General features: G+C 27.5%; 2 protein-coding genes across 3 annotated transcripts; both read right to left on the bottom strand.

Annotated features, from left to right (window-relative positions):
- Positions 1 to 4,673: 4,673 nt before the first annotated feature.
- On the bottom strand, positions 4,674 to 18,575 carry LOC108549225 (uncharacterized). The gene is made up of 14 exons (XM_017902514.1): positions 18,323 to 18,575; positions 16,157 to 17,526; positions 14,912 to 15,979; positions 14,706 to 14,839; positions 14,448 to 14,583; positions 14,273 to 14,325; positions 12,192 to 12,315; positions 9,385 to 9,523; positions 9,075 to 9,289; positions 8,380 to 8,702; positions 5,853 to 7,271; positions 5,608 to 5,767; positions 5,370 to 5,538; positions 4,674 to 5,094 (listed from the first exon to the last, which is right to left on the bottom strand). Exons 2-14 carry the CDS (start codon positions 17,385 to 17,387, stop codon positions 4,908 to 4,910), a joined length of 5,358 nt encoding a protein of 1,785 aa, XP_017758003.1. The 5' UTR covers positions 17,388 to 17,526; positions 18,323 to 18,575; the 3' UTR covers positions 4,674 to 4,907.
- A 490-nt stretch (positions 18,576 to 19,065) lies between these two features.
- On the bottom strand, positions 19,066 to 22,320 carry cin (Molybdenum cofactor synthesis protein cinnamon). Of its 2 annotated transcripts, none has more exons than XM_017902509.1 (11): positions 22,281 to 22,320; positions 21,871 to 22,022; positions 21,584 to 21,771; positions 20,903 to 21,116; positions 20,518 to 20,796; positions 20,386 to 20,452; positions 20,197 to 20,311; positions 19,847 to 20,122; positions 19,635 to 19,774; positions 19,368 to 19,555; positions 19,066 to 19,299 (listed from the first exon to the last, which is right to left on the bottom strand). In XM_017902509.1, the coding sequence occupies exons 1-11, from the start codon at positions 22,309 to 22,311 to the stop codon at positions 19,066 to 19,068; spliced, it is 1,884 nt and encodes a 627-aa protein (XP_017757998.1). In that variant the 5' UTR covers positions 22,312 to 22,320. The 2 variants fall into 2 exon arrangements, with proteins under 2 accessions (XP_017757998.1, XP_017757999.1); XM_017902510.1 differs by having other exon boundaries at positions 19,205 to 19,299; positions 19,469 to 19,555.
- Positions 22,321 to 22,836: the final 516 nt, after the last annotated feature.

Genomic DNA, 22,836 nt, shown 5'->3' with positions numbered 1-22,836 from the left:
ACATTATAAGTGGCAAACGTATACTTACCTTCCACTGTAATTTACATAAATTAACTGTATCAATATTTCTAATACGATTAAACATATTAAAACTCATAACCACACCCTTATGGTTTTTTCTTAGTTTATATTTAACTCTTTGTATCGTATTTATCAAGCCACGCATTATAATGATTAAAAAATGTTTGAAAAACTAAATTAAGCAACTATGCGTTTCTTTGTTCATAATAAACAAATAAAACAATGAAACGCTCGTCATTATTTGTCTATTCAATATTTACTAGTAAATTTGTATTTGCGATTTGAAATTGTTACTATGACAATGTTTTCGGTAACAGTAATAAAAATAGTGTTGATGATCATTTCGTACAATGTTTTCTCTTTTTACTTCTGGCCCCAGCCGATAAATTTTACAAACAACAAAGAACAGAAATGTCAAGATATACAGAATGTTTCATAGCTTGTAAACAGTCTCATTATTAAAAACTTCGTACATGCATAGAAATAACACCTAAACCGTATTAATCCTCGAGTAATGCGTAATTTTTAGTCTAACAATATTAAGCATTTTTGTTTTATATATTGTAATTTATAATAATTATACACATCGTGAAATATCTTTACAATGTTCTAAGGTAATAATAAGATTAATAGTAACAAATTAAATATAAATTTAAATATAGAAAATTAAATAACAAAAATAATTAATAAAAAATTATGTTATATTAATTAATAAATAATGATATGTTAATGATACAATTTTGATATAATATACGTATATACTAGTAAATAAATATTTCATTAAGTAACTTATGATTTGCTTCGTGAATTAATGGAAGTTTACAGCGACATGCTAGAGTGTTTACACGCATGCTTAAAACAGTGTACCAACTCGAGGATTAATAGAACCCTACTCATTCTTAATACCATCATAAAGTACTATACTAGCTGAGCATCAGTGAAAACTTATTTCATTGAAATACTTAAATCATTATTATATTGCTAGGCTTATACACGGTATATATTAAAGAAGAACGCAATCAAATAACCACAAAATATCTATTTATGACAAACTTTTAATAGCTGTATAGATATTAATGTACCAAACTGACGAACGATTTCTGTTGCAGGTTAGGATACATATAATATGAAATATTGATAAAATACGATCGCAAAGTGTATACTAAATTTTTCCATAAGCGACTAATTTACGACTCATGAAACACCCTGTATACATATGAACGTCAATTGTACTTCAACCAATTAATTACCAACATTTTTGTATAAGTCGAATATGATTCAAATTTAATAGGAAATAATCTGAACAACAATTTCTTAAATATATTTTCTTTCGTACATTAAATTTTATTCGAAATTGTTGCTCGGATTATTTGAAACACTATTAAACATTATTCGATATCAATTTCACCGTTAAATATGTATGCATGGAAGTAATAAAAATTATTATTCTCATCGCGTATGCCACAATTATACATTCAAGCACATCGATAAATAAAAAATAGAAATACTGCAAAGCACCGTAAAAGAAGAATAATCGACATGGATCGATATTAAGGTTATCATCAGTATTTTTACATAAAAGTAGGCTAAAATAAACGACAAATATCGCTATTCGTTAGTTACGTGTTTGAAACGATATTTCACACTGGTAAGAATCACTAGATGCTACACAATCGTGAACTGTACATTTCGTCTAAATTTGTTTAAAACCTTCTGTTTAATGTAAAGCTTGCCGGATATTGATTCAAAAGGAAACATAACTTTTGCGATACTGAAAATATAAAAGGCATACACGTTTATGGGATACAAACTGACAAGAAGCTCAAGTTAACAAAGGCAAGTATAGTATCCTTAATCTCAGTTACGCGAAAATTCGCGCAAAAAAATCAGCAAACCGCACGGTTTGAGAATCCATGATGAATCCATTAAGAATTCATTAAGTTAATCATTCGCGAACTGGAAGTTCTATTTTGATTAAAGCGAATGCCAAGTCTTGAAGAGCTTCGCATACACGAATCGTATTTGCCTATACAGACTTAAACGATTAAATTTTTGGACACGCTCGATGAAAATTTGTCGGCTATGTTGAATGAACAGAGGATATGCAATGTTTTTGTTTCTTTTTTTTTGTGCAATGTTCCCACATTAACCATCGTTAAAGTATATATCTGTATTTGTTTCGCTTGCGCTATGAAGAAAAGCTGTTGGTTTGCTTTCCTTCCTGTCGAAGACGAGTAGCGGTGAAACCGCACTTAGATCTACACAAAAATGCGAGTTACACGATATCTACATGTTGCGGCTCGCCTTTTGAACAATTTCGATTATCCTGATAAAATGCATCGGCGCATCGTAGTCACATACGTGATGCGATTCCACTTATGCGATAAAAACGAATATAAAACTATTTGTAAAAGATCGCAAGAACGGTGTGTGATGCATCTACATGCGCCGCATTTCGTTCATCCTGCGATCGTTTTATTTAGGCTCGATTATTACCGATAAAACGGGATATAAAGGTAAAACGTGTATTCCTACGTTTCTCTTTCGGCATACGGCGCACGACGATACTCACAATTCTTCATCTACGCACACACGTAGGTAATACTAACACGATTTCTTATGCATGTATATTTCATATCTAATTGATCGATATAGATAAAATAATAAATATAAAATATATTAAATCGCCATAAAAGGATTTTGAAAAATGAAAAAGTGGTTTGGTATTATATAGGTTTTTTTTCTTTAAACGTGTTCCTTATCATATTGCATTTCTCAATTATTTTTTTCTTTTTTTTTTTTTTTTTTTTTTTTTTTTTCAACGTCTTGCCATTATTATTTTCGCATCGCTCACACGCATACACAGACAGGAACAATCACGGGCGCTCTCCCCTTCCCCTATCTATACTACATATAATATTTCGTTCTATCGGAAATAACTTAGTATCTATATCCAATATATTAGATATTAAATAATAATCGTATCATCAATATATTAATTTTAAATAATATAATTTCTAACAAAACACCCGCCACTCAACAAATAATCAAAAATATACGTCGGCGATATTCTTATTTGGAATTTCAGTAAAAATAATTACGTTTCTAAGATTTCTACTCATTATTATAAACTCTTGTTTAATACAATTATATTATTGGCTAACGTAAGGTTTCTTGTAATTCACAAATACATTTTTGGCATACTACGATGCGATACATTGACTATGCGCTAATGAATAATATATGACTCAAAATAATAAAGATGCAAGAGATTATTATACAACCACGTTTTTCCCTAAAAGAATAGAGATTGTGATTTTAAAGAAGTTAAATAAAGCGGTAATATTCATGATAAGAAATATACAAGTACGTGACGGGTTGGAATATAAATATTGTTAAAAAGATCGAAACAAAATGACAAAATACAGCATTATTCCATGCAATAATCGAGTATGAAATATCATTCTAAACGGTTTGAATCGTGTACTTCTTTTCGGCTAAATAATGATCCTACGTACTCGATAAGACTATTTCACGTAAAAGAGTAAAAAGAAAAAACGAAAATAAATAAATATTTATAGATTTACAATGAAAAAAATTATTAAATACTTATTATGATATGGCAGTTCGAAAAATTTAAATTATAATTTTATAATTTTCAAAAAAGTTTTGTAACTCTTCGAGTACGCAAAATTTACTGTTTCATTTAAATTTTAATCAGATCAATTCCATTTCTCGACACTCTGTTATTAATGATCGTTATTAAAAAATGAAACTTATATTATTTCTGTGTATTAAAATAATGCGTATGCATGGGTCTTATGAACCATCGCAAGACAATGGAAGTGTTCTCTTGCTCGCTTTCATTTTTCGTCTTATTCATAGAACACAGTGCATACATTACTATTTTCACTAGATGGTCAAATACCCCAGGCGTTTGATTTCTACCTTGAAACTGTTCGAAGGTCCCCTCCAAGAAGGGCGCCATAATAATACATAGCATATAAGTATTTGTATTTCCAATGTGAAAAATATTCATTTAAGTGTTGTAAATACTATCTCACAAAAAATATGACTCTCTCTATAAAATTGTCAAATTCTATTATCTCCCTAAAAACGTGCTCCATTCGTGATAAAACAACCCGTATTGATGAAATAGTAGTCACACCAACTGCTCTTTAACACGTGAGCATCGGACGTACATCAAATAGACTTTTCATTGTCAAGCTATTGCAATTTTGGAACATTGCAAATTCTTGATTATTCATTTGAATATGTCCCTCCTGGTGCTATATAATGAATTTTATACATTTTATGCTTTCTTCATCATAGATTTAAAAATACGAGCATCAAAACGTTTGTTACTAGAATTAATAAATAATTCAAGATTTTTATTATATCGCAAGTTAAAAACGTAGAAAATGAATAAAGCAGTAATATCTACTTTATGATATTATTACTTTAAAATATTATTACTGATATTTTTTTTTATATTAACGAATTTAAGAATTCGATTTGTTTGTATTATATACTACAAACCTAGAGCTTTTCCTTTTCTTTAAAAACATAAAACTTTTTATACAATGAAATTTATCTTCCAAATAACCATTGCTTACAATAAATAACATGCGATTAAGAAGTTCTATGCGTGCTCGATAACCAATGATCGTAACAAAAATGCGTATATGCCTATAAAAATTTATCTAACTTGTAAAGCTTTAAAAATGATCAAAAACGTTAATGAAAATTCATCCACCCTTAAAATCAAAATAACTTGATTAATGTGTAGTTACGCTTGAAGGGAGACCTACGTCCAGTTTCAACTTATGCAGCAAACTTTGTGCATTCCATTGGTTCCTGTTCAAAGCGCTTTATAAAAAATCGAGTCATCCAGGATTCTTAACAAGTTTTTTACCGCGATAATCGTAAACACGTCGACAAAAGAGAACCATATCCGAGGGTACTGGTATCGGGGGCTGCCGATTTTCTCTTGGATATAGTTGATCTCCCGGCGGAACTATTAAACCGGGACTTTCTAATCCCTCTTCGATTCTTCGTAAATTTTTACGATACCTATAAATTATATCAACATTATATTTTATCAAAAACTTTTGTGCTACTATACAGAGCAATTTCTAATTAAATTACAGATTATGTTTAGGATTAAAATAGATTTTATTTTTATATTTTTATGCTATCACTTCATATGAATGTGAACATTAATTATCCTAAACTATTCAACTTTGAACATTTATTTTTTTCCTATCTATGCTGTACTGATTATTTTAATGAAATATGATGTATATAATAATAATTAATGCACGAAATATTAACTTATATTAACTCACCGACAATATTCATTAAATGTCAAAATATAACATTTATCTTCTATACAAGCAACACTATTTGCATCTCGATGACGTGAAGCGAAGACTTCGTCTTCGGTGTCGTATTGAGTTCTACCTTGCTCGGTATGTTCAGGTCTGTAGTACCATAACAAAGAAAACATCATTTCACCTGTAACGCAATTTAATTTTGTTATTTCGTTTAATTTTACTCTACTATTAACCACATTAACTAACAAACCATCGTCTGGATTTTCCCATAAGGCGGCAATTTTTGCCACAAATGGTAAATCTGCTTTACGTGGACCACTTTTTAATAACACGCAATCACGAGGTCTTAGAATATCACCACTTTCATGCTTCATGCTAGCATAACATCGACGTATAGCTGATTCTTCGTTCTAAAATAAATAATAAAATAAATCAAATATATATATATACCGTGAAATAATCTTTTAACTAAAAAACATATAACTATATGTTTACCGTTAAATAAACTTTGGCTTCAAATGGATCGCCTTCCCAACTCCAACCATTACTCCATTTGGGTTTTAAGAATGTTTTTCTAGTTAATATTAGGCTTTCACTTCCTATTAAGGAATCTTCAATTTTAGAACTAGATTTTTTAACAGGTGGTTTTTTAGTACTTTTTCGCTTCTTTTTTATTAATGCTGACTTTTTAGTAGACTCAAGAATATCATGTGCTTTAGATTTTGTTGTACTCTCATGTTTTTTCCCATTATCTTTTGCTTTTGTTTCATATGCTTTAGGTTTACTCTTTCCTTTACATCTATTCTTCTCATGTGTTCTTGATTTTGTTCGTGTTTCTGTTTTACCTTTAGATTGACTGTTTTTTGTAATTACTTTTGACAATTTCTCTGATGCTAATTCTTTTACCAAATCAACTTTTCTAGCTACCTTTTTCACTGCTGATAATAAGTTTACTTCTTTCTTTGTTTTTTCTAATTTTTCAGTATTCTTACTTTTACGATCTCGTTTCTGTGTCATTTGTAAACTTTGTTGAATAACATTATTAATAGTTTCCATAATGGAATTATCACTGGCAGCATGCTTTAAACAATTTGGAATATTATTACTTGTACTTTGTTTAGAAGTCTTTGACTTTTTTATTGCATTTTCAGAACAATTTGAATTTTCTATTTTACGTTTTTGATTTTGATTATCTCTTTTAGGATGTTTTTTCTTTGAAACACCTTCATCACTGTTGCTATCAATCTTTTTTATAAGTGATAAGATTGGTATAGAAATTTTTGTTGAAAAATCACTACTATTTAAATCTTGTGAAGAGCCAACAGAAAGTGTCCTTTTGCTTACTTTCCTCTTTTTTCTACTATCAGATAAGCTATCTAAAGATAATTTTCTTTTTGATACTTTTTGACATTTTGGTTGTTCTGTTTCTGACTTTTCTATACTTTCTTTATCCACAGTTTCTTCAATGGTTTCTTGCACAGTTGGTTCATAATCTGGTTTTTTCCAATTTTCACTATCAATTGCAATAACATTGCTCAATTCCTCTTTAACATCGGGATCTGTATCCAATTTATCATCAAGTAATATTCCAGAATCTTTGTCAATTTCTAGAATGGCCATTTGACCTTCTTTCATACATTGTTCACATTTCATAATATCGCACTTGTAATCTGATTCACACTTAACATTACAATTTGCAACACACGACAAATTATCGCCCATTTCCACACTGCAGGATTCACATTTCACATTATTATTTTCTAATTTAAAATTGTGAAATTTGCTTTGACAGTTTGTCACTGCTAACTTTTCAGAAGGTGAAAGAGTTTCCAATTTAACTTCACAGGTTGATGTACATGCACGTTTCTGACACCCGCACTTTTGTAATTTATCTTCTGCACAATCCTTTTCATCCTAAAATAATTCAATTATAATCTATAAATATAGAATATAAATATACCTCTTATTAATTTATTAAATTATTATATTTTATACATTTAATCTAATTACTATAACTGTTATATTTATTGAATGTAAACATGAAATGTGTTTGACAACTCATACCGCAAATATACGTAGATGTACCGAAAATACATCCTGATAGTGAGTAATAGAGAGTACTAAGTTGACAATATCAGAGTTATGGTAGTGACACCAATACAGATGCGTTAACCCGTAACTCGGGTATACGTACTTACACACTGTCTGTCACCATATCGCAAGTGAAGTATTAACACAGCAATGAAACTATTGATTATAAAAATCATTCCCAAACCGATAGAAATTCAAATACTCAAATGGAAAATCATCAAAATACCTCAAAACACTCTACCAAAGCTAAAACCTCATATGAAAACGCTAAGAAACAAGAGTATATCTCAACCCAATATCAAGCTATAATCCTGCAATCAGTTGACAGTATTACCAACAAAGACTATGCTCAAACGATTGAAAATATAATAGGATCTAATAATAATTATTATTCCGGTAATTAAGAAACAACACTTAATCATCACTAATAATCTGAAGGTCGATGCGTCGTAGAACTCAAATAGAAGTCAAATAGAAGAAATAGAAGAAAGAAAAAATCAATTTTAATTAATTCTTAAATATTTGATACTTTTGTAACTCTATAGCGATGAGTGACCTAGTTAGCAAATGCTTAATTTTTTTACATGTCACCATCTAAAACGACAATACGTGCCAAAGATCATTTTTATAAAATAAAAGTTTGTGTAGTATTTATATACAAATTTAAAGAGCAGGAAACGTGTATTATAAACGCGCACTTTTCAAAGCCTAGGCATTGAAAATTTGAAATAATTTTCACTTTTGAAAGTCCTCTGTCTACGTAGTGCACCCGCTGATGAAATTGCTCCCTCACTGAAGAATTAATAATACAGAAAGTATAATAATTTCAACAGTAAATCAGTGATTAACGAGTTAGAAGAATATTAAAACATGATAAAATTGATAAGATAGCATGATTTAACTCATAAAATATTCGGAATATAATACAAACCTTATTCTTACAATCCGAATTTTGTGGGCGCTTATGTCCACCGACTAGATTGTGAGACGGAGGGACCGAAGGTTGGTTCTGATTCAGGTTGCGATGAGTGTTAAGTTGGACGCGATCCGTATCCCAGGCATTGGCACCGTGAGGCGGCGCTAGCCCGGCTAGCCCCCTCGCCGGCGAGGGCGGACCTACCAAAGCACTGGGTGGCAATGACAGACCGTGCCCCGATACCACTGGCGCTCCCTTACCATTACCAATAAGGGGCCCAGTATCCACGTTTTTTGGACAAGACTGCATCGGGCATGGGCAAACCTGACAGGCAGCATCTAAAACAAATTATTAAATATATAATCGTAATTTACTTTTATTATTTTCTTTATTATTTTCATTATCTTCTTTTATTATTTTCATTCTTTTAATCTTGTCCTGTATAATCTAATCATCAGTAAAACACCTAATATACTTATATAATTGGAGCATTAGAATGTATTTTTTTAATGAGGTTTTTAAATAAAATTTGTTTTTGTAATCTTATGCCAATAATTAGCAAAATATAATATCAGGTCAGCTGTAAGCCCTAGCAATATAATTCATAATGTTTCTATGAGAAAATATCGAAACTAATTTGCAGTCGTATTACTTAATTGCAGTACTTGAACTATGGATTTAAATGTTTGATAATTGACTAAAATACTTACGATCTACAAAAGGTCTTCCCTGAGAATGTAAGTATGCCGGATTCGGTGGAGGAGGAGGAGGTGGTGGAGGTGGAGGATATCCTCCATAATATGGCAGGGGGTATTCACCAGGTGGTGGCGGGGGTGGTTGATAATCAACAACTGCTGGTCCTCCTGCAGTACCACCACTACCAGGACCACCGCCCCCACCAGATTCCTGATATCCATAATACTGCCTAAAAAAGTACCTTTTTTACAGTAAATTATCAAAATTAAATACTGTCATGATTTTGTTAAAATGACATAAAATAGCATGGTTATAATGTTTTACCTTCTATAAGTTGGGGCATATTTATAATAAGGCGGTGGATGAGCATGTGGATGAGAATATGTTGGTGGATAACACAGATCTGCGTATTGTGGTGGTGTACTATAGTACTGAGGACAATATGCCCTATAAAACCCACCTCCTAAAGAAAGGAAGGAAAAGAACAAGAATAGTTAAATATTTATGAATTAATTGATACAAAATTTAAACTTGTTACAATTACTCTACAAAACAATATTTTCTGAATCAGTACAATTAACATTTCTCTTTATTGTTTTTATGCAGTTCAATAATTCCTGGAACAAACAAATCACTAGCTTTAACCAAAACGAAAATTTGTTTATAACTATAAAACTATTCATTTTTCAATCTAAATTTATTAGTTTATATTTATTTATATTTAGAAAATACTTTCTATGCTTACATTTCTAAACTCATTTTTTTTTATCATCCTGTGATTGAACCTTGAATGTATAAAATAAGTTATTTATAAAAATTTATCAATTTGCTTCAATATGGATAAATAAAATACTAGAATGTAAAATAATATTGCTAATAAAATTACTTTTTGCCTTTACAGAACGAATTGTTACAAAAAATTAATATTGTATAAAAGTTAATTTCATGCTAGTATGTGAAAAATATTTGTTTTCACAAACAGTTTATTATATGATTATAACATACTGTTACTGAACATATCTAATAAATAACATTCTATTTTGAGAAATGAAATTAATTATACAATCTTTTGAATGTTTCTGCTTAGAATAATTTTTATCAGATCTTTATATCTTTATATCTAAATAATGGCTTATAAATATGACTCACAATGATTCATAAAAATAACCATAAGTGTTTTTTCAAAACTATTTGCATTCCTTAGCTATTTATATTGACATTTTGTTAATAATCCCTTTATTGATATACTTTCCCCTAGTAACTAAAAACATTACTAATGTATATATAACTTTAAAACCATTACAATAACCATTATAATCATTATAATGGATATTTCTGAAGTTAAACACTTTATTAACCACTTAAGTGAAATACTACATTTGAAATACTTTATCAAACATTGTTAATTACAATTCGAAGAAAAAAAAATTTACTTCCTCATGCCTCACTTATTGAAACTCAATTATAAAGATATAATTTAATACAGACTATGTATTTCATGATATGCAAATAAAAATTTATCAATAGATTTTGAAAAATTAATTCTAAATACAAAAAATTATGAAAAATATACTTTCAAAACTCGATAGCTAAGAAATAAATAATATTTAAGAAAAAATATCAATGTTGATACAATAAAATTAATTTTTTCTAATAAAATAAATAATAAAATGAATTTTTTCTCCTCAAATATAAATTTTTTCATTATTTTTCTTTACTTAAAGAATTTTTAAGTCTCTAAATTTTGTTTCCTAGTATCTGTAAATGATTTCATTTTCAAGTTTGGGTTAGATAAACAATTATAAAAATGGTTAATTTGTTTTAAAACCCTTACACATTTTATAAATTGACCAAAAAATTTGCTATTTATTTTTGGATGATAAATTAGCAAATACTATAATTAAAATTTTATTATATTAATAAAACATTCAGAAATGATACAAATTATAATTAAAATTATTATATATAACAAAAAATGTATCTGTTATAAAAATGTTCAACAATCATATCAATAATTATCGAGTAATGAGAGATTTAACAAAACATTTAACAAAAAATTAACTTAATATGAATAATAATCTTTAACAACAAATTAGACAATTTAATCAAAAGAAAAATTCTTTTAAATTTAAAAAAATTTAGAAAAAGTTTAAAAGTAATAGAAAAAATTAGAAGTTAGTAATGATGCAGCAAAAATAGCAAAAGTTCAGAATAGAATTACAGTAATTTAAAATTAAAATAATTAAAATTTTAAAAAAGAAAATTGAGAACAATATTTATTAAAAGTCACAAAATATTATGTTTTTTCTGATTCTAATCAAAACAAAAATAGATTCACAATTAACATGAAACCTGATGCAAAATAACGAATTTATGAATGAAAAACATACATTTAGTATTCGTTAAATCAGTTCTCAAAGATATAACAATATATTAATGTATTTTCAAATCATACAGGTAATTGGAATTTATTTTATCATATTTCCGAAATTGCAGAATATATTAAACACAAATTAGATCTAACTTGTTCGAATAGTTAAAAATAAAATGATTATAGAAGTACACAAACAAAAATAAATTAATCAGTTCCATGACTTTGGAACTAAGTAACAGTCTGTAATTCACCTAGTATTCAATTATAAATAAGTAACCTGTTCCAATGATTATATAGAAATATTATGAAATATTTTGTTTATGTGTAATTGATTATATATGACGAGAAGACAATAATGAAATATTTAAAGGAAATTATGAAAATTATGTACATGCTACATGTATAAAAATCTTTAAACATTTATACATACAATAATGAGTTATAATTCTTATTATTATGTTGATAAGAAGTTATATTTTATATATTTCTAAAAATAATATAGCATCTTTAACGATAAGCATATTATTACAAAAAAAAAACGAATTTTTTTTTTTAAAGTACTTTAAAAATGTGACATTTACATCATATAATTATAACTACATTTTAAATTCTTAAATCCTTAAATTTTTATAAATTTGTTTATCTATTTTCTAATGGTTTTGTACCATATTATGCCTTATTAGCAAATATTTACTTGTTAACAATACAAATAAAAATCAGTATATTAAATTCTGAAAAATTATTTTCTGAAATATACCTGTACTACTAGTTCCTCCAGAAGTTGTAGAAGTTGCAACTAAATCATCTGAACCTTCAGAATTTTGCGGAGGTGTAGGAGTTGGTTCTGGAGGAGGACCTTTAATAGGTGGTAAAGTTGGTGGGTGTTGTATCAGTGGTCCAGCCGGCTGATAATACCCTTCACACATGTTATATTTCTATATATATATATATGTTTGTTCTTTTAAATATCAATTTAATTTCTAACATATTTTATATTTATTTAATAAATAATTATAATAAATCGCGTAATTAGCTTACCATGTTGATGTGGTGCTGAAAATGCAGAGTGTCTTCGAGGTGACATGTTTGGATGATTACTTTGACTACCAGGTGGTTGCATTGAAGATAATGCCCCTAATGGCGTATATGACTTACAAGGTTGCTCCAATTTTTGCTATTATGAAGAATACAAATACACACTTATAGATTTTCATATTAATATTTTTCTTAAATGAATAAAAACTTCTAAAAATTACACTAGAGGTTAAACAATTCTTTTTTTCTCCTCAAATATAAATTTTTTCATTATTTTTCTTTACTTAAAGAAATTTTAAGTCTCTAAATTTTGTTTCCTAGTATCTGTAAATGATTTCATTTTCAAGTTTGGGTTAGATAAACAATTATAAAAATGGTTAATTTGTTTTAAAACCCTTACACATTTTATAAATTGACCAAAAAATTTGCTATTTATTTTTGGATGATAAATTAGCAAATACTATAATTAAAATTTTATTATATTAATAAAACATTCAGAAATGATACAAATTATAATTAAAATTATTATATATAACAAAAAATGTATCTGTTATAAAAATGTTCAACAATCATATCAATAATTATCGAGTAATGAGAGATTTAACAAAACATTTAACAAAAAATTAACTTAATATGAATAATAATCTTTAACAACAAATTAGACAATTTAATCAAAAGAAAAATTCTTTTAAATTTAAAAAAATTTAGAAAAAGTTTAAAAGTAATAGAAAAAATTAGAAGTTAGTAATGATGCAGCAAAAATAGCAAAAGTTCAGAATAGAATTACAGTAATTTAAAATTAAAATAATTAAAATTTTAAAAAAGAAAATTGAGAACAATATTTATTAAAAGTCACAAAATATTATGTTTTTTCTGATTCTAATCAAAACAAAAATAGATTCACAATTAACATGAAACCTGATGCAAAATAACGAATTTATGAATGAAAAACATACATTTAGTATTCGTTAAATCAGTTCTCAAAGATATAACAATATATTAATGTATTTTCAAATCATACAGGTAATTGGAATTTATTTTATCATATTTCCGAAATTGCAGAATATATTAAACACAAATTAGATCTAACTTGTTCGAATAGTTAAAAATAAAATGATTATAGAAGTACACAAACAAAAATAAATTAATCAGTTCCATGACTTTGGAACTAAGTAACAGTCTGTAATTCACCTAGTATTCAATTATAAATAAGTAACCTGTTCCAATGATTATATAGAAATATTATGAAATATTTTGTTTATGTGTAATTGATTATATATGACGAGAAGACAATAATGAAATATTTAAAGGAAATTATGAAAATTATGTACATGCTACATGTATAAAAATCTTTAAACATTTATACATACAATAATGAGTTATAATTCTTATTATTATGTTGATAAGAAGTTATATTTTATATATTTCTAAAAATAATATAGCATCTTTAACGATAAGCATATTATTACAAAAAAAAAACGAATTTTTTTTTTTAAAGTACTTTAAAAATGTGACATTTACATCATATAATTATAACTACATTTTAAATTCTTAAATCCTTAAATTTTTATAAATTTGTTTATCTATTTTCTAATGGTTTTGTACCATATTATGCCTTATTAGCAAATATTTACTTGTTAACAATACAAATAAAAATCAGTATATTAAATTCTGAAAAATTATTTTCTGAAATATACCTGTACTACTAGTTCCTCCAGAAGTTGTAGAAGTTGCAACTAAATCATCTGAACCTTCAGAATTTTGCGGAGGTGTAGGAGTTGGTTCTGGAGGAGGACCTTTAATAGGTGGTAAAGTTGGTGGGTGTTGTATCAGTGGTCCAGCCGGCTGATAATACCCTTCACACATGTTATATTTCTATATATATATATATGTTTGTTCTTTTAAATATCAATTTAATTTCTAACATATTTTATATTTATTTAATAAATAATTATAATAAATCGCGTAATTAGCTTACCATGTTGATGTGGTGCTGAAAATGCAGAGTGTCTTCGAGGTGACATGTTTGGATGATTACTTTGACTACCAGGTGGTTGCATTGAAGATAATGCCCCTAATGGCGTATATGACTTACAAGGTTGCTCCAATTTTTGCTATTATGAAGAATACAAATACACACTTATAGATTTTCATATTAATATTTTTCTTAAATGAATAAAAACTTCTAAAAATTACACTAGAGGTTAAACAATTCTTTAAATATATAACAACCAACCTGGTCATGGAGCTCAGTAGCAACTGCAGTAGCTGCAGTTTGAGTATGACTTGTCGAACTTATTCTATATTGCATTCCAGCAATGCTGCAAAAACCTTCATGATGTGTAGATCGAGTTTGATTAACATAAACACCTTAAATTAAAAATTTTGTTTTAATTAATAGTAGACATACAAAAATTAAAATTAATTAAATTAATTAAATACCAGTAATAGTAACATCTGTATCTTGATTTACAATAACAAGTTTATTAGATGGTTTTAGAACTTCATCTTGTTCTGCATTTTGCCTAGACTTTCGTTTTTCAATATCAGAATCATTTTGTTTACGTTTTTTAATAATTTCCACTTCTGATTCACTGGAAGAATCAGAACTACTACCACAACGATTTTTTTCATCTGAATAGGAAGCAGCTAGAATAGCTGTAGCATTGAGACTTGCCATTCTTTTACAAACAACCATATCTTTCAAATCCATTACTTCTTCATTTTTCTTCCTTCGCTTGATTATTTTTTTCTTGTTATGTTCTATAGTTTTATCACGTTCGCTTTCATCATCAGAAGAAGATGAAGTTGAAGAACTTTCTATCATATCCCAATGTTTCCCACGTAATCCTGGAACATTTCTAAGTTTTCTTTTCGGAATATTTTCTTCTGTTTTAGTTTCTGGCTTCTTTTCTTTTTCTTTTCGAATTTGTTCTTCTTTCTCTTCTTTAGTTTTCTTTTGCTTTTCTTTTTCAGGTTTTGGTTTACAAAAACCACCAAGGTAAACACCTCCAGTCTCATTTTCATATAAACAATGAACTTTGGCCAATGCATTTAAGGAAGCAACTCTATGTCGCTTTGGTCCACTCCAGAAACCAAACAATCTCATTCTTCTAACACGTTCATCAGATGGTGAACTAGCTCTTTCTCTTCTCTTAATTTCTTTCTGTTTATTTTTCTTTGCCTCATCATCACTTTCATCTTCTGATTCTGATGATAAGATATTATTACTTATATTGTCTCCATTAATTGGTTCATCTTTCAAATTCGTATCAACTATATTTTCACTATCAATTGGTTCTTGTTTAGAAGAAATATTATCATTTAGACTATCTTCAGAAACTTTGATTTGTTTGCTAGATTCCTCAGAAGATGTTTCTTCAGAAGAAGAAAATGTTTGGTTAATGTTCTCCATTTGTACTTTTACAGTTTTCTTTTTCATAACCTTTTTGCCTATTTTTGGTGCAGATTTAACAATTTTTTTAATATCTGGAGACTTTGATTGTAATTGTAATTGTGATTGTGATTGTGTCTGTGATTGTAATTGTGATTGTGGTTGTGATTGAGGTTGTGGTTGTGATTGCAATTGCAATTGCGATTGCGATTGCGATTGCGATTGCAACTGCGATTGTGATTGCGATTGCGATTGCGATTGCGATTGCGATTGTGATTGCAATTGCAGTTGATCTTCTTTACTACTTTTATCAATGCCCTTATCTTCTTCCAATTCACTTTTTATGTCTGTTGTGTTTGCTTCTTCATTTACTTCATCTTTACTTATAATTTTTTTGTGTTCATTTAAAGATTTTTCTGTTTCCTTTATATCTATCTTTTTTTTAGATATAACTTTTTCCACAAGTGTTTTTAATTTATCATCCTTTTTTAAAGCAGTATTTATTTTATTATTTTTTGAAGGCAACTTAGCTTTCATATGTTTTCCTAGCTTTGGTTTTTTCTCTTGTATAATTTTATTCTTAGAATTATTAACATTTTTCCTTTTTGTTCTTTTCATTGCCTCATCTTCTTCACTTACCGATGTTTCTTCATCTTTTACCAATCTGTTTAACTTAATTTTTTTATCCACCAATTTTTGAACTACTGATAAGTGTGACTTTTTTGCTAAAACAGTCTTTCTAGAGATACCTTTCTTTTGCATTGATTTTGTCTTAGAATCCTTCTTAGTTCGTGCTAAAGAACTTTTAGTATTTATAGTACCTTTTTCAATAAGTTTTTTACGTTCTGATTTTTTATCCTTTATCACAGACATTTTTATATTTTCCTTAATGTCAGATTTCACTAATTTTGAATCTTTCTTTTTCTCGTCTTTACATTTTTTCTTAGCAATGGAACAAAGGATATCTAACTTTTCTTCATGCAAATCATTCTCTTCTGTAATATTTAGAAGTTTTGTTTGGTCTTCCACATTTTCATCATCACATTTACCACTTTTCTTTTTATCATCCACTTTTTCAGGCTTTTTCTTATTTTCCATAACTTGCTTATCCAATTTTACCTTCTCTTCTATTTTTTGTACTTTCCTTTTTTCTGCACTGTCATAAGTACACTCATCTGTAATTTTTTCATCTGTTTTATCTAATTTCTTTTCTTCAACTTTGTCCCACTTTTTTTCATGATCTTTTGTACACTTTTTTTTTTCATCCACTTTTTCACATTTCTCTTTTCGCTTTTCTTCAATTTTCTTCTTATCTTCTATCTTCTTCTTCTCTTCAGCTTTTTCTGACTTTTTCTTGTCACTTTCTATTTTCTTTTTTACATCTTCTCCTTTTTCAAGCTTCTTGGGCTTTTTCTCTTTCCTTATATCAGATATAGATTTCTCTAAAAATGAGCGACGTTTTTTAGCAATTGTTGGCATTTTTGTTGCCTTCCGAGCAACTGCTGCCTTTTTCTGTGGCTTCATTATGATTGTTTTCTTTACATTTTCAGTTTGATAGAAATATGCTCAATATTGAAAAAAAACGCTGAGCAAACCATTAAAACTACCTAACTGCCATTGTAAAATATTATAAATATTATAACTTTCTTCAAGCTGACTAAATCTGAAAATAAAAAAATATATATATATAAACTTATTAATATTTATTATAGACGAACGACATGAAACATACAAAAGCAAAATGAACTACTTCTGAAATTTATTTTCTAAAGATATATTTTTAACAAAAAAAACTTTAACGTACGCATTAAAAGCTTTTATAATGTAAAAATAATTTGATTCATTCTCTTTTTTTTGTGAGAATCTCAAGATGACGACCAACTGACACTAGTACTTTAGTGTTATTCAAAACGAAACACGTTTATAGATACACAAAATATAAGTACAGTAAAACCAGCTCTGTATTTTTTAATAACCGAGAAAATATACAAATTTTACTATAACGACAAAATAGAAAAGAATTACGATCGAGACTGTCGGATGCGCGCACTTTCATCGACTTGTTGACAAATCGATCCCTTTAAATTTCATTGCTTCCATCATTTAACATACATCAGATAAAGTCGCTGTTCAAGATTTTTTACTAGGATTTTTTAACATTTCATAGACAAGATGTACTATATTCACAAAAAATACAGAACCTACGTTACAGATAAAGAAATTAAAAGGACAAGGACAACAGGATACCTTTTAAATGTATCCGTAGATGGCCACAAGTGGCTAACATAAACCTACTCTACTGATCGATGAATTTGTCACGTACGAAATTTTGCCAGACTCATACACTATTATGAAGATTTCTAGTAATATATTTTCAATAAAATCACTTATATGTTCACTATATAAATGTATTTAAATGATAAGAAATAAACGCAAAGTAACGCATAATTTATGTTTACCTCTAGCGAGCCCTTTTATTCCTACACACGGCCCGCGAACGCTTTTTTAAACGATAAATTAATACACTAATACTATAGACTAGTCTGACAATATTTTACTTAAATACACCACCGAAAGAGGCAATAACACGGCCGTTTTATTAATACTTCCCGTCTGGTTTCACAAGATCTAACACGGATTTCACATTTCTTTCTCCCGAAACATGTATCTCACTCGACGTCCCTGCCCTTTTACCGTTGCCTTGTCGGCCATTTTCTTCCTCGCGCCGCTCCCCCACTCCTCCTTTTATACGTTACCAAATAGCAGATTCTCTGTTCCGTTTTCCTTTACATCTCCACTAGATGGAATCACGTTTCCATTATCACAACGGTAAAGATTTTGTCATATCTTATTCATAAATTAAAAAAGAGTAGAAAGTAATACAAATAAAAACAAACCATAAGGAGAACATTTTAATACATAAAAATATATTTTCAATAAGATAATGTAATAAATTTTTACAATTTGCAATGTATGTATTTATAATGTATTACGGCTTATAATGTTAATAACTTATAACTTTATATAAATTTATTTATATAAAACTTTATCATTTAAAAAGTATTTTATTGCAAAAATATAATTACAATGAACATGATTCTATACAAATATAATTTTGAAAAATAACTTTTTTGTAACAAACCAAAGTTTTTATAACAATTTTATCATTATTTTATTTTGTGTTTTCATCACTTAATTATGTTCATTGTGTGAATCTTAACAACATTGCTTCTACAATATCTCCTGGTTGTAATGTAGATTTTTCTGCCTTACGTCCTGGCAACATTAATAAAGCATTTGCACTTTTGCAGCTAAGTAATCTACTGCTAATTTGATTTCCAGTACTGTGTGCTAGTGGCAGGGTATCTGAATTAGTCCATGTTAAAATTGCTCTTGCATATTCAGGACGTGGATCCAAATTATATGATGACACCAACTATCATTAAAATATACATTAAGTACTACGCAAATTAATAATTTGAAATATATAAATGTACTACATACTTTTGTTTTCAGAATTATAGGTGTAGAAAAATCTTTGCACAATTGTTTTATTAAAGGTAAAGCAAATAAATTCATAGTAACAGTTGCAGAAACTGGATTACCTGGTAAACCCAATATGTATTTTTTTTTATTTTGAAAGGAACATGTTGCAAAGGTAGTTGGTTTTCCAGGTTTCATGTTCACACGTCCTAAAGTTTAAATGTTTAAATACTTACTATAGTGTTTAAATGTTCTACAACAATAGTATTATTTCAATAATAGTATTACCAAAATGTATTGTAGCATTGAAATAATGTTGCAGAATAGGCTTCAGCATGTCTCTATCACCCATTGATACAGAACCAGATGTTATAAGTACATCAACTTGCTTTAAAGCATGTTTAATTTTGTGTACCATAACGTCTTCACTATATAACATATAATAATTAGATTTGAATAATTTTTTTTTAATGTATGAAGTAATATATAAATAGACTTACTCATCTACTGCAATGCCCATGTCCAAAGGATCAAAGCCATTTTCTTGTAACATTGTTAATAATGTAATTTTATTGCTATCGTATATGTGACCTGGCATTAAAACCATTCCAGGACATTGTAACTCATCTCCTGTAGATAATACACCAATTTTTGGAAGATCAATGACTGATACCTTTTTGTAACCACAAGCTGCAGCAAGACCTAATTCAACTGCACCAAGTTTTGTCCCTGATGTTAAAATTAACTCTCCTTTTTTAATATCACACCCAATTGGTCTTAAAATATATTAAAAAATATATATGTATAACTAATACTATCTAACTAATTTATGTTACTAAAAACAAAATACCTAATGTCTTGTCCAGATTGTACTACAGTTATAATTTCAATTTCTGTTTCCTCCATATTATCTGAAGTGGTATTTACAAGTTTGGTATCTTCAACTTGAATAACTGCTGTTGCATCTTCAAAATAAAAATAATAAAAATCAATAAAAGATAATTAAAAATATTATTCTGATCAAGTATATTGAACATACCATCTGGAATAGGAGCACCAGTATTTACTCTGACACATGTACCAGGTTCAAGTTTAATTGCAGTAGCCTACAAATTTATAACACTGAAATTTCATAGTAATCACATTAAGGTATCTTTAAAATATTGCTTACACTGCCTCCTGCTTTAATTCCACTTAATACTTTTCTTCTACCTTTTCCATCACTTGCTAAGACTGCATAACCATCTTTAATAGATGCTCTAAATGGTGGTAAATCATACTTAGAATGTAAATCATCATCCAATATTTTACCATGACATTTTTCTAGATCCTCATCTGATTTAATACTTAATGGTTCTACATGTTTACATATCAATTCTAAAGCTTCTTTAACAGAAATCATTGGGTATGGAGATTCTCTATTTCGTTCAACTACATTAGATAAGCATGACTATAAAAAAAAAAAACTACATATATTTCCTTTCATTTATACTTTCATTCTTTTTTCTCTTTCCTCATGGAAAGTTATTTATTTAATAAACAGAAAAAGGCCCTACCAATATTTTATCTTGTCTCCCTGGTAAAGAAATCTCCGCACCAATATTATTTTGCATATTTCCATGTGTATTCTTTATTCTTTCTTTATTATCTCTAATCAAGTCAACAGCATGTGGAATAGCAGGTGCAATTACACTCAAACACTCCTTTGCAGCTTTTGGTGATCCCGGTAAATTTATAATTAATGTTTTATCTCGAATTCCACATACAGCTCTTAATAACATAGATTTAAATAGTTTTAATAAGAGAGTAAAACATGTAAATAAATAAATACTAAATAAAGATAGATTATATTTTTAATTTTATTATTTGTTATATTAAAAGATAATTTAACCAAAAATTAAATGAGTTAAATGTTCTTTTAAGTTATATAACAAGGGCAAAATAGACTGACATTTAAAATTTCACTTTTATATTATTAATATTATTGCATCATAAAAATGACTATAAATAATAATAATAAAAAAAAGTATAAATAATAATATTTTTGATCAAATTAAAAAATATATGTGTTTTGCAATTACTATACAAAATGAAAATTTTATTTCGAATAATAAATTTTATTCGAAATAATAAGTTCTTTATATTCTTTTCTAGACTGTTATTTCATATACTATATGAACATAGAACAAATTTGGATAATAATGATGATTTTTAAGAATTTAATTTTTAAAACAAACCTAGATAACATAGCCATTGAAGTAATTTTTAAACAAAACATTTGCATAGCTGTAACTAATCCAGGAGCTTCTTTATGAATAATTTGTTTTGTTGCTTCAGGGGTTACATCTCTTTTACAAAATCCTGTACCACCAATTGTTAAAATAACATCTACTTGTCTGCTATCACTCCAAGAAATTAAATTTTCCTATGTTTAATAAATAAATATGATATTCTACTAATCATGATAATGTAAAAAAAAGTATATATATTTATTTACCTATAAAATTCTATATTAAATAATTACCTTTATTAGATATTCTTCATCGGGAACAATACTTTTATGATATATTTGACCTTTCAAAATCTTTCCAATCTCAGACTTTTCATCTTTAATATATTGTTCTATTTCATATCCACTTTTATCTTCATTTTTATGTTTATAGCAGCTATCACTAACTAATAATGAAAGTTTTTAATTTTTACTATTTGCTAATTTTTTAATTTCATTATTGTACATAAAACATAATTATAAACATTACAAATTAAAGATATTGTTATTTCATGTTAATGTAGAAGTGAATAAATTATTTCATGATCTAACAGCAATAAATAAAAATTTCAAAATCTAATAGCAATAAATAAAAATGAATAAAGAAATGTGTAATATAGCAAGTTATTAAAATAATAATAAATTCTCAAATTAATTATATTTACCTGTTAATAACGCAAATCTTATTGGATCCATATTTTTATGTAATTATTTTCACGTAAATACTCAAATATTTGTTTCTTCGATAATCTGAAATTATGATAACATGAAACTGATAAAATTGGTATATAATATGATGATTATAATTTTAACAGATATATTAATATAGTAAATATATAGTATACAAATATAAAAACGTTAGATGTAAATAAAATAATGTTAATATATATATTTATGTTTAAATACAAATATATATTTATGTTTAATATGTTTAAATATCTTCTTTTCAAGAGATCACAAGTTATACTTATCAGTGTTGCCACTCTTACATATTGTTTCATGTAACGTAACGCATACTCTGTTGCATGATGCACATTTGCGCTAATCATAATCATATATTAAGCATTGATAGTTATGAACAAAAATAAAAATTATTATTTAATAGAATAAATAATAAAATATAAACACATTAAAGAAACGTACATTAAGATTATATTTATTTAAAAGGCTATGAATTAAATATATACTTATATAAATATTATGTTTGTAAAAATTAATATG

This window comes from Eufriesea mexicana, unplaced genomic scaffold, assembly GCF_001483705.2.
Source record: "Eufriesea mexicana isolate 0111107269 unplaced genomic scaffold, ASM148370v2 scaffold1849, whole genome shotgun sequence".
In the NCBI taxonomy this organism is placed as follows: domain Eukaryota; kingdom Metazoa; phylum Arthropoda; class Insecta; order Hymenoptera; family Apidae; genus Eufriesea; species Eufriesea mexicana.
Note: the sequence above shows the minus strand (reverse complement) of the source record. Positions and strands in the feature narration are given on the sequence as shown.